The sequence below is a fragment of the Fundulus heteroclitus genome, unplaced genomic scaffold (assembly GCF_011125445.2).
Source record: "Fundulus heteroclitus isolate FHET01 unplaced genomic scaffold, MU-UCD_Fhet_4.1 scaffold_40, whole genome shotgun sequence".
Lineage (NCBI taxonomy): Eukaryota > Metazoa > Chordata > Actinopteri > Cyprinodontiformes > Fundulidae > Fundulus > Fundulus heteroclitus.
Genome location: NW_023396813.1, coordinates 2,986,336 through 2,998,459, shown reverse-complemented (window position 1 = coordinate 2,998,459; position 12,124 = coordinate 2,986,336). Strand labels below are relative to the sequence as shown.

Below are 12,124 nucleotides of genomic sequence, written 5' to 3'. Positions count from 1 at the left end.
GTTTTACCAAGACATTCCTTTTATTAACTTTAAACTCCTCCTGCATGGCTCAGAGGGAGGATGACTGACCCCCTCTCCTGCTGACCACCCCCTCAGGGCAATAAAACTCCATGTTTATCTTACGCTGGAGCAGGAAAGGACAGACCCCACTCTGCTTTACTCAGTAACCCCAACTAAGATATATTTTTAATTCTCAACATTAGTGCATGGATCTGTTGCAATAAATGTCACAGTTCATATGAATAAAAAGTCTGACTGAGGTCTGATATGATACACCTCTTCTCCATTTTCTTACATTTTCCTTCAGATCACCAGAATCAATTCTGTTTTCCAAGAAGTTTTAGAGCCAACATAATTCCAGGATGCCAAGCCACAGGCACAGCCACCCTCTTTACCCACCAAGTGGAAGCAAACAGTAAGTAGCCCTGCTTTCATCTCTCATACTTTTAAAATTACATTTGCTTTAACGGTTGACTGGGTTAAATTCATTTATTGTTGTTGTTGAGCGTTTCTTAGCTCGATTGAATATTGGAGTTAAGTGTGTACAGCCCGACACATAGTTTAGGGACATTTGAAGCATTTGTTTAGCTAAATAACCTTGGGAGCATTGTTCTATTAATGGGTAATTGTAAAGACAATCTGAAGCATAATTTTTGATTGAAGAAAGTGTATTGAGTGAATTGTGTGAACTTGAAAGTGAGTTTAATCATATAATTAGGCTAACAGTATCAGGTTTATTACCCAAAATCAGGCTAAATAGGAAAAACTATATCAGAAATACCTTTAAACATAAATCCTTTTTATTTTCAATCCTAAATACAAAATAAGATGAACTACAACAAAAGGAATATTTTAACAAGTAATTAAAAGCTCTTTGATATTCTTGGTTATCTACGGATTGCAATTTGAAAAAAGTCTCACTTCGTTCAAAGGAACCACATCTTCACAGAATAAAACATAACCAGAAGTGACATCAGTTTGTTCATTTTTGTCTGTACAAGTAACTGATGGTCTTCTAAAATGGAGACCTTTTGAAAAAGGCCCAATATGTGGCAAAACTGTATTAAAAATAAATTAGAATATGTTTACTTTCTGTCGCTTTGGAGGCTTAGATAATTTCAAAAGTTTAGCCTTTTTACTGTCGCAGTAAAAACAGACTTTTACTTTCTAAATATGTGGACAAATGTCAAAAATTTCCTTGATGGATCTAGCAGGACAGATGCTGATATGACGTATCTGTTGTTAAACACATAAACATACACCTAAAGAAAGCACTATTGAATGTGTTTAACACAATAAATTATTGTTTTGAAATGATGGATTTTTTAAATGAGGTTTATCACACTTAAAGTTTCACTGCAGATACTGCTGCTGTGAAACTTTATTGAATATTGTCCAATAATCGTTCCACTCGTAATCTTATATTAGGGTCTAACAACATTAGTTCAGTTGTTTCAGTCTTTTTCCCACAACTAAAGATATTTTTGAAAATTTCAAAGGTTTGAGCGTTCCTTCAGTCACATGTGATGTTTTCAGAGATGCTTTCCCTACAGTGTAGATGTCCCTACAGTGCTTTCCCTACACTGTAGGGAAAGGAAACATCAATACATAGATTGAATACTCATAGAATTCAGTAAGAAGCATTTCTGTGCTCTGGGCCTGATGTTCAAAGATTTCAAATAAGAAGTGCTAAGTTTCATAGTCAGAAAAAAAAATAGCGGATACAATAAGTGGGTGTGTTGTTGTTTATCTTCAAAGATTGTGTCTGCAATGGATAAGACGTGCCAAACCGGTTTGGTCTGTCCCGTTAAGTGAGTAAACTGGGTGTACAGTCATGGCCAAAAGTATTGAGAATGACACAAATATTATATTTTCACATGATCTGCTGCCCTCTGGTTTTCATGTGTGTATGTCAGATGTTGTCATCACATACTTACAGAAATACAATTGCAATCATATTATGAGTAACAAGCTTTTAATGACAGAATGAGTTAATGCAGCAAGTCAATATTTGCAGTGTTGACCCCTCTTCTTCAGGACCTCTGCAATTCTCCCTGGCTTGCTCTCAATCAACTTCTGGCCAATCCTGACTGATAGCAGTCCATTCTTGCACAATCAATGCTTGCATTTTGTCAGAATTCCTAGGTTTTCGTTTTTCCACTCGTCTCTTGATGATTGACCACAAGTTTTCAGTGGGATTAAGATCAGGGGAGTTTCCAGGCCATGGACCCAAAATCTCTGTTTTGTTCCCTGAGCCAGTTAGATATCACCTTTGCTTTATGGCAAGGTGCTCCATCATGCTGGAAAAGGCATTGTTCATCACCAAACTGCTCTTGGACGGTTGGGAGAAGTTGCTCTCGGAGGACATTCTGGTACCATTCTTTATTCATGGCTGTGTTTTTAGGTAAGACTGTGAGAGAGCCGACTCCCTTGGCTGAGAAGCAACCCCACACATGAATGGTTTCAGGATGCTTTACAGTTGGCATGAGACAAGACTGGTGGTAGCGCTCACCTCGTCTTCTCCGAACAAGCTGTTTTCCAGATGTCTCAATCGGAAAGGGGATTCATCAGAGAAAATTACTTTACCCCAGTCCTCAGCAGTCCACTCTCTGTATCTTTTGCAGAATATCAGTCTGTCCCTGATGTTTTTCCTGGAGAGAAATGGCTTCTTTGCTGCCCTCCTTGAGACCAGGCCTTGCTCCAAGAGTCTCCGCCTCACAGTGCGCGCAGATGCACTCACACTTGCCTGCTGCCATTCCTGAGCGAGCTCTGCACTGCTGGTAGCCCGATCCCGCAGCTGAAACACTTTTAAGAGATGGTCCTGGCACTTGCTAGTCTTTCTTGGGCGCCCTGGAGCCTTTTTGCCAACAATGGAACCTCTCTCCTTGAAGTTCTTGATGATGCGATACATTGTTGGCTGAGGTGTAATCTTTCTAGCTGCGATTCTCTTTCCTGTTAGGCCATTTTTGTGCAGTGCAATGATGACTGCACGTGTTTCTTTAGAGATAACCATGGTTCACAGAAGAGAAACAATGATACCAAGCACCAGCCTCTTTTTAAAGTGTCCAGTGGTGTCATTCTTTTTTTTTTTTCCCCCAGTGTCCTGTCTAGCAATGTGGCAATAAGAATTGATGTCTTAATGCCAAATGGAGTTTGACAGATTTTGCTTTCACAAGTAGAGCAAACAGCTTTCGCCATAGTGCTCCGCTTGATTTGTGCATGTAAATAGCTTTATTGTGATTCCTGCAGGGAGAATTTCAAATTATATGGACACTACAATGGGAAAGTAGGGGAGTAAAGAAAGAACAAGAAGAGAACAAAATAAAGAGAAGAGGTGAAAGAAAGAAGAGATAAAAGGAAGAGAATGATAAAAAAGTGGTGTCATTCTTACTTAATCATGAAAGATTGATCTCCAGCCCTTTCCTCATCACCACCCACACTTGTGTTGATGGAGCAATCACTGAAACCATGTTAGCTGGTCCTTTTAAGGCAGGGCTGCAATGACGTTGAAATGTGTTTTGGGGGATAAAGTTCATTTTCTAGGCAAATATTGACTTTGCAATTAATTGCTGTTATGCTGTTCACTCTTTATAACATGCAAATTGCTGTTATAAAAACTGAAGCAGTAGACTTTGTAAATATTAACATTTGAATCATTCTCAATACTTTTGGCCATGACTGTACTACTGGCAGTTTGGGAGCTGCTGTAAAAGAAAAGTTCTAAGCAATGTTTACATTTCTGAAGGCAGTGGCAGTCAGAAACAGCCGTCACATAACCCAGAACGCACAAAACCACTTTTAATGACTGGAGAACATCTGCTCTTTAACTTTTTCTTTTATTAAATACAATATTAGCTATTATAAAAACAAATATTTCAACTTTTCCAAGTTTTTAATAAGAAAATATTACAGCTGACATTATTCTACTGGGTTCAAGGTGGACCCTACGTCTTGACCTATGACCGCTGGAGATTGGCACCAGAACTCCCCCCACCACCACCACCACCACCCGTTTGCTCTCCGCTTCATTAATCCTAATCTTTCTCCACACCAATATTAGAACACTCAACGATTCCAAGCATCCGCCCTGGTCCTGCAGACACTGCAATAATCTGTCCAAGGCAGACATCTTTTCCCCACTAATATTGTTCTACTATTGTAGAATTGGGACACCTGGGTCATATCATGTTGGTGTATGGTCTTTACATGTGTTCCAGGGCTGATTGCAATCATTTGGTCCATCTAATGCAGACACAACTATTTCAAGCCACCATCCCTAATGCATCTTCAGTGTCTTTTATAGAATACCTGTATTCAGCTGTCACGACACAATCATAAACAAGCCTGATTTTTGTTAGTGGAAAAATTGCATTGAATCCACAACAAAATGACAATTATGAAGTAATCAGTTTTAGATATAGTTTTCTTGTCATTAGGTTGACAACTTATTAAACTTAAATTTTCTGCAAATATCAGCATCCCATAGTATAAGAATATATCCATCCTCCTTTTACAAAAGTTTTTTTTTCTTATTTTAGACCTCAATAAACATACCTTTAAAAAAAGGTCATAGACCATTTACAGCTCTACATGCGTTTCAGTTAGGTGAACTACTGCAACATGCTCCAACTTACATGTGAGCAGACCCTTAGCTACATGCCACTAGTCCCATTAACCCCACATAATGAGTCAAAATACATAGGGGGGGGGACCTGGTGCAGTGGTGAAGAGAAAACAACCTCTGCATCAATGTGAAGAAGACCAAGGAGATGGCGATGGATTTCAGATCTGACATCGTTGGATTTCAGATCCGTTCCTCCCCTGAACATCAGAGGAGCAACTATGGAGGGGGTGTGCATATATCCAGTGACCTCACCTGAAGTGCCAACACTTCCTGTCTGATGTGGAAGGCCCACCAGCATCTCTATGTCCTCAGGAAGCTGCTGAAGGCTTGATGTGCGAACTCCATCCTAAAGGGGCTTCTATCACTGTGTAGTAGAGAGCGTCACTGTGTGGCATGGCAGCTGTGTTGCTTCTGAAAGGATGGCACTGCAGAGGTTGTTCAAGGCTGCACAGAGGACTGTAGGGGAGCAGCCTTCCCTCCACCTCAGACCTCTACACATCACAATGCAGGAAAATAACGCTCTGCATCATTAAGGACTCCACCCATGCTGCACACAAACTGTTTCAGCCCCTCCCCTAATTATTAAGCTGGAAAATCTTTCATCCTCAATATGTAGGGGAACTGGTGGTGGCATAGAAATGTTAAAAGTAAACAACTTGAATGTAAATGACACACCAAGTCGCAACGAAACAAAGGTTGTTGCAATTTCTTGAAAAAATCCTAAGTCCAAGCCATCTAATACAAAAACAAGGAAACTATGGTTTCAAGACTGGTCTTGAGAATGAGTAAAAAAAAACAATGTGGTTTGTTTCAATTCAAAAATACTTTATTTATCCCAGAGGGAAATTAAATGTAACTAATTTTGTCAAGAAGTTATTATAGATGGTGATGGCTATGGACAGGAACGATCTCCTGTAGCGGTCTGTTTTACAACTAATCTGAAGAAGCCTTTGACTGAAGAGACTGTTGTCCAATGACAATGTCATGAAGAGGATGTTCAGGATTGTTCATAATCCTCTTTATTTTTATGCAAAATCCTTCTTTGCATCATTGTCTCCAGAGGTTCCACAGTCATCCTCAAAACAGAGCCAGCCTTCATTATCAGATTGTTGAGCCTTTTTAGGTCCCTGGCTCTGATGCTGCTGCCCCAACAGATGATGACAGAGGAGATGGCTGTACTCAAAGTGCATTCTGCTCTGTTCTTTCTTGTTGATGGCTTCACTGTTGCATCTCAAGTCCAGTCTGTTGTCCAGATGAACAATGAGGTATTTATATTCCTCAACCACCTCCACTTCTTCTCCCATGATGGAAACGGGTTTGATCTTATCCTGTTTGTCCTGAAATCTACAATCATCTTCTTTGTTTTGTTCACATTCAAGAGGAGATGATTGCTTCCACACTATGCCACAAATAAGTCCACCAGCTCTATATACTCATCTTCTTGTCCATCTCTGATGCACTCAACAACTGCAGAGTCGCCTGAGTATTTCTGTAGATGACAGAAGTCAGACTTGTGCTGGAAGCCTTAAATGTACAGAGTGAAAAGGAACGGTGAGAGTGCAGTCCCCTGTGGTGCTCCTGTGCTGCTGACCACCTGGTTAGATACAATCCTTCAGTCTCACAAAGTGTGGTCTGTTTGTCAGGTAGTCTCTGATCCAGGCGATTGTTTAGGCCTCCAATCTTCTGGAGTTTCTGACAAAGCAAATCAGGCTGAATTGTAATAAATGCACCAGAGAAATCAAAGAACATGATCCTCATAGTGCTGCCTCCTTTGTCCAGGTGACAGTGGGTTTGTTGAAGGAGGTGTATGATGGCGTCTTCAACTCTAACTCCATGGCATAAGCCAACTTCAAGGGTGCTGATATGTGCTGGTTTGCTTACATAGGTGGGCACACAGGACTCTCTGCAGTACCTTCATGATGTGGGATGTCAGGGCAACGGGTCTGTAGTTGTCATTGATGACTGATTGGTGTGTTTTCTTTGGTACCGGAACCAGAAAGGGTGTCTTCCACAACAGCGGTACCTTCTCTTGGTCAAGCTTAGATTGAAGAGGTCCTGTAGAATCCCACAGAGCTGTTCTGCACAGACCTTCAGGACTCTGGGGCTGACACCATCTGCACCTGCAGCCTTGTTCTGGTTCAGTCTCTCCAGCTGTGTCTTGACCTGACTTTTAGAAAAGTGGGAGGTGGAAGGAGCAGCAGCATCTCCTGATATGGTTGAAGACAAGCTAGGGGAAACAGAAGAGGTCATGACTGAGGTAGAGGATAAATCATATGAGGTGTGACAGGAAAGCTTTTAATCAAAGGAGGGTGGGATGTCTGTTTGGCTGGGGGCAGGAGTGGAGGGCGGTGAGCCTGTTCCTGAGCTGAACCTATTGAAGAGTGTGTTCAGCTCATTTGCTCTCTCCAGACTTTCATCTATCCGATCCTCTTTCTGCTTGAAGCCTGTGATCTTCTTCATCCCTGACCACACATTGGACATTGTTCCCCTGCAGTTTAGCCTCCAGCTTCTTCCTATACACAGACCTCCTTGCTGTCTCTGATCTTGACTTTGAGCTGATTCTGTATACTCCAATAACTTTTTCTCGTTCCCTGAAGGCACTTTCTTTCTTGTTCAACAATGCCTTTAGCATCTCACTGTTCTGGTGGGGATGATGTTGTCCACACAGAAGTTCATATAGTCGGTCACACACTCAGTCATGGCATTTATGTCCTCTCCATGTGGCTTGCAGAGAAATGACTCTGTAGGGCTTCTTCAGCTTCCTGTGACCACTTTCTCACAGCCCTTTTTGTTACAGTAAGTCTCTTGACAAGGGGTTTATAATCTGAGCAGAGAAAAACAAGGTTGTGATCTGATTTATCCAGATGAGATCTTGATTTGGAAATGTATGAATCCTTAACATTTGTGTAAAACAAATCCAAAGTCTTGTTTTCTCTGGTAGAGCAGCTGACAGCCTGTTGAAATGTTGGCAGTGTAGCAGAGAGTGAGGCGTGATTAATATCACCTGATATTGCTACGAAAGAATTGGGGTGTTGTGCCTGTATCCTGGCAACAATGGAACTGATGACATCACATGCATTATCGGCAACAGCTGAGGGTGGGATGTAAAAAACACCAAAACAACTCTGGTGAACTGCTTTTGGCAAATAATATGGACAAAAACTTACTGCTAACAGTTTAATGTCTGGACACTTCACAGTAACATGTGCTGGATGACACCATCTGTTGTTGACAAGCACCACCAATCCACCTCCTTTCCTTTTCTTGCTGCTCTTTAAATCTCTGTCTACTCATATAGTCAGGAACCCCAGCAGAGAGACGTTGGAGTTGGGGATATGATCCTGCAGCCATGTCTCAGTAAAACACATAATACTGCATTCCCGATACTCTTGCTGAGTCCTTGTCGAGGCTTGAAGTTCATCCAACTTGTTAGCTAGCGATCTCACAATGCTCATGATGATGGATGGCAGAGATGGTTTGAATTTTCTCCTCTCTCCCCTCTTTGTTGCTGCTCTGCAACCACAATACCTCTTTTTAAACTCCTGTGGGATTTCTGGCTTCAGTTGTCGTATCATTTCTACTTTTGCGATGTTAATTGGCTGTTGCCTGCTGTAAACTACCCTGTTGCTATGTTTACGCTTCATAAACAAAAGGGCAAAATATAGAAAAGTATTGGGAAAAATCAATCCAGCTGCACAGCATCCAATACAAAAAGAAATGGTTGTCCAAAAAAAGCAATTTTCCAAGAAAATCGGGAATTAAATTTTGAAAAAAATAAAAAGAGCCTCAATCAAAGTTACAGAGCTACTTTAATGTGCTGACACTCTGAGCCACATTACAGGATTGTGGTATTACAGGATTGTTCTACAATGGTAGAACAATCCTGTAATACCACCAGCGTCATACATGAAATAGCTTTTTTAGTGGGTTAATACTCTTAAAAAATTGGTTGAATTTATATAATATCTTTTAAACTATTGATGTTGGATGTTATTTAGTTTTCTACAGTTGTATATAAAAATGTTTAATACAGCTATTATTATTTTATGTAACTAACGGTTCTCAACACATAAAGGTTAGATGATTTGGGTGTTCACTGCTCAGTTCTAATCACTTAAGACACGTTAAACAGAGCAGAAGAAAAGAAGATTCAAGAAAGAAGAGTTGAGATGGTAGATTCAAAGAAAGAGGACCCAAGACAGTAGTAAGAAGATCAGCTGGCCAAAAGATGACCACGGAACGCTTTGTCCCTGAGGACCAATGAGGCTGGGTCCAATGCCCTTTCTTCATGATTCCTCCACAATCTGGGGCTAATGATCCACAGATTCTGTTAGAAGACTCAGTAGATCATTTGAACTGGTTGATGAAAACAACCTGAATGTTACAGAGATGGGAGTCTCACCCTCTAGATGTCAGAGCTGAAGCAGGAAGAGGAACCTTAGCTCATGTTGTCGGGACGAAGACTCAAGCTGTGAGTCTCTGTGAGCAGGAAATTATCTGTACATCAGAATGTTACCATTGAGAGGAGGAATTATTATTATTATTATTATTATTATTATTATTATTATTATTATTATTATTATTATTGATTTATTTATTTATTTATTTATTTATTTTTATTTATTTTTTTCTGATCAAGTCCTTCGCCCAGAAATCAGACACTCTTTGGGATTCCACCTGTGATATAGGTCAGTCTGTTCCTCTAATTTAAAAAGCCTCTCCTGAACATATTAGTAATCAGCCTTAGATAGAGTTAGGAAGTGGGTTAAATTTTAATTTGTGATTTCTTTAGAAGAAATATATAAAGAGGCATATAAAATTCTATTAGGAGTTGTGGACATTCAATTATTGAGTCAACATTTATTGCGTTCAACAGACATGGTGCATGGTTCTAAAATTATTTAGGTCTTTAAAGGTTTCCTGTAGCAAAGTTTGTTGAACAACACACTTAGGGACTTTTGAGTCACTACAACTTAACCGATCCAGGCTGCTAGGTTGCCCAACTTGTCTACTAGAAATGGGTGGGGCCTTAGGAGGGAAGTGGTTAGTTGATCGGTCATGTCCTACTTATCTAGCTAAAAAGGTCTCACAGTAACTCTAAGCAGGATAATACTGGTTAGATTCAGAGGTCTTTAGAACCCTAGCTAATTTGAGCTTTAACCAAAAATAGAGAAGGATGTAGGAGGGGGTTTAGTTCAAGTCCCTACAACAACAAGCGACACGGTCTTTTAGGAGGAGAGAAAGATGCAAGTCTGCAATCTACAGGGGTTTCCTTAGATATAAAACTTAACCAATTTCAATAAATTTACTTTGTAAAGTGCCTTGAGATGATGAGTTGTGGCACTATATTCAATTCAATTGAATTTTATTGATATAGCGCCAATTCATGAAACATGTCATCTCAAGGTACTTTACAAAGTCAAATTCAATCATATTATACAGATTGGGTCAGATTATACAGATTAGTAAAAGATTTCCTATATAAGGGAACCCAGTTGACTGCATCAAAGTACCGACAAGCAGCATTCACTCCCGAAGAAGAGCAGAGCCACAGGGAGAGTCGTCTGCATTGTCCATGGCTTTGCAGCAATCCCTCCTCCTGAGCAAGCATGAAGCGACAGCGGAAAGAAAAACTCCCTTTTAACGGGAAGGAAAAATCTCCAGCAGAACCGGGCTCAGTATGAACGGTCATTTGCCTCGACCGACTGGGGTTTAGAGAAGACAGAGCAGAGACACAATAAGAGAGAGAAACAAGCACAGAAGCACACATTGATCTAGTAATCTGTTCTACATTAGATGGTAATAGTGGGTGATCTGTCTTCTCTGGATGATGTCACAGCTAACAGAACGCCAGACCAGGTGTACCTACTATGAAGAAAAAAAAGAAAGAGAACAAAAAGTTAAAAGCTGAAATGACAACAGTCATTTCAATGCAATGCAATGCAAAACTGGAGAACAGTAGAACTCAGTAGAGTGAGAAAAATAGGCCCTGATGGCCTCCAGCAGCCTAAGCCTATAGCAGCATAACTATAGAGGTAGCTCAGGGTAACATGAGCCACTCTAACTATAAGCCTTGTCAAAAAGAAAAGTTTTAAGATTAGTCTTAAAAGTAGACGGGGTGTCTCCCTCACGGAGCAAAACTGGGAGTTGGTTCCACAGGAGAACTTTTAGAGACTCTAGGAACCACCAGCAGACCTGCAGTCTGAGAGCAAAGTGCTCTGTTAGGAACACACGGGGTAATCAGAGCTCTGATATATGATGGAGCTTGATTATTAAGGGCTTTATACATTAGAAGAATTTTAAATTATATTCTTGATTTAACAGGAAGCCAATGAAGGGAAGCTAAAATTAGAGAAATATTATGCCTCCTGCTGATTTTCATCAGAACTCTTGCTGCAGCATTTTGGATCAGCTGAAGACTTTGTACTGCATTTTGTGGACAGCCTTTAAGTAACAAATGCATGGACTAGTTTTTTCAGCATCACCATTATATAAATAGAATTAATTTTAAGATTACCAATACACCTGCAGTTTACACCTAGTTGTTCAGGATTGTATTGTTCTACCGCTTATTGCTGTTTACTGTTAAGTTCCATGGCCCCGCCCACACCACGCATCATCACACACTTGTGCTGCAATGCTTTGGCCTAGTTTCATACATCGACTGTTCTGATATGTTTTGTCATGTTGCGTCCATGGTGACTTTACAATACTCTTTATGTACATGACTTCAAAACAATGTATTTTTAAAATTTGTTTTAAGGTGAACATAAGGTGAATGTGAGCCCCTAAAAGTACTAGCATGTCCAAATATATGCCAGTTTTACTATACATTTTGACATGTCATGCTGGAGGTTTATTGCATACCCTTTTATGTAATTTTGTCAGGGCCATACTAATATGGTGAATATATTCGCAAAAAGTGCTACTTCTATTTTGCTTGATAACATGGAAAAATAAACCATTGGAATTTATTTACTGTGAACCTTCTCAGCCTTTACATGTCTTACTGTTTAGCCTCATTCGGATATTGACTAAAGCTTGTCTGCTCTCTTCTGTTGACAGCAAACACAGGCACAGTGAGCTCATGTCAAACCCAACCTTCTCCAACTATCAAGAAAACAAAAAGCTTCACTTCTATCTCTGGACATCTCCACCAGGTGTGATGAAGATACTTTGCCTCATCATCATCATCATGTGTGTGGCCATCTTTGCCTGTGTGGCCTCAACTCTGGCATGGGACTACGACATGGGGATGATGGGAGGTGGAGCTAGCCTAATCCCGGGTGTAGGTGGCGCTTACGGCAGCAGCTATGGAGGCGCTTACAGTGGCAGTTACAGTGGCAGTTATGGCGGGGCTTATGGGTCTGGTCTTGGCGGCAGTTCCAATGGCTATGGTTACGGAGGAACGCAAATTGATCCCAAGTCTGGGAAAGGCTTCATCATGGCCATTTCTGCGATTACTTTCATAGCCATGCTGATCATATTTATTTTGGTGAT

General features: G+C 40.5%; 1 protein-coding gene across 1 annotated transcript in view; it reads left to right on the top strand.

The window, feature by feature from the left end:
• The window catches only part of oclnb (occludin b), a 29,669-nt gene that overhangs the window by 2,144 nt on the left and 15,401 nt on the right, over positions 1-12,124 (top strand). The window contains exons 2-3 of the mRNA XM_012858128.3: positions 308-415; positions 11,690-12,124. The exon at positions 11,690-12,124 is cut by the window's right edge and continues 259 nt beyond it. Of these exons, the coding sequence (XP_012713582.2) occupies positions 363-415; positions 11,690-12,124 (488 nt within the window). The 5' untranslated portion in view covers positions 308-362. The remainder of the gene's footprint in view (positions 1-307; positions 416-11,689) is intronic.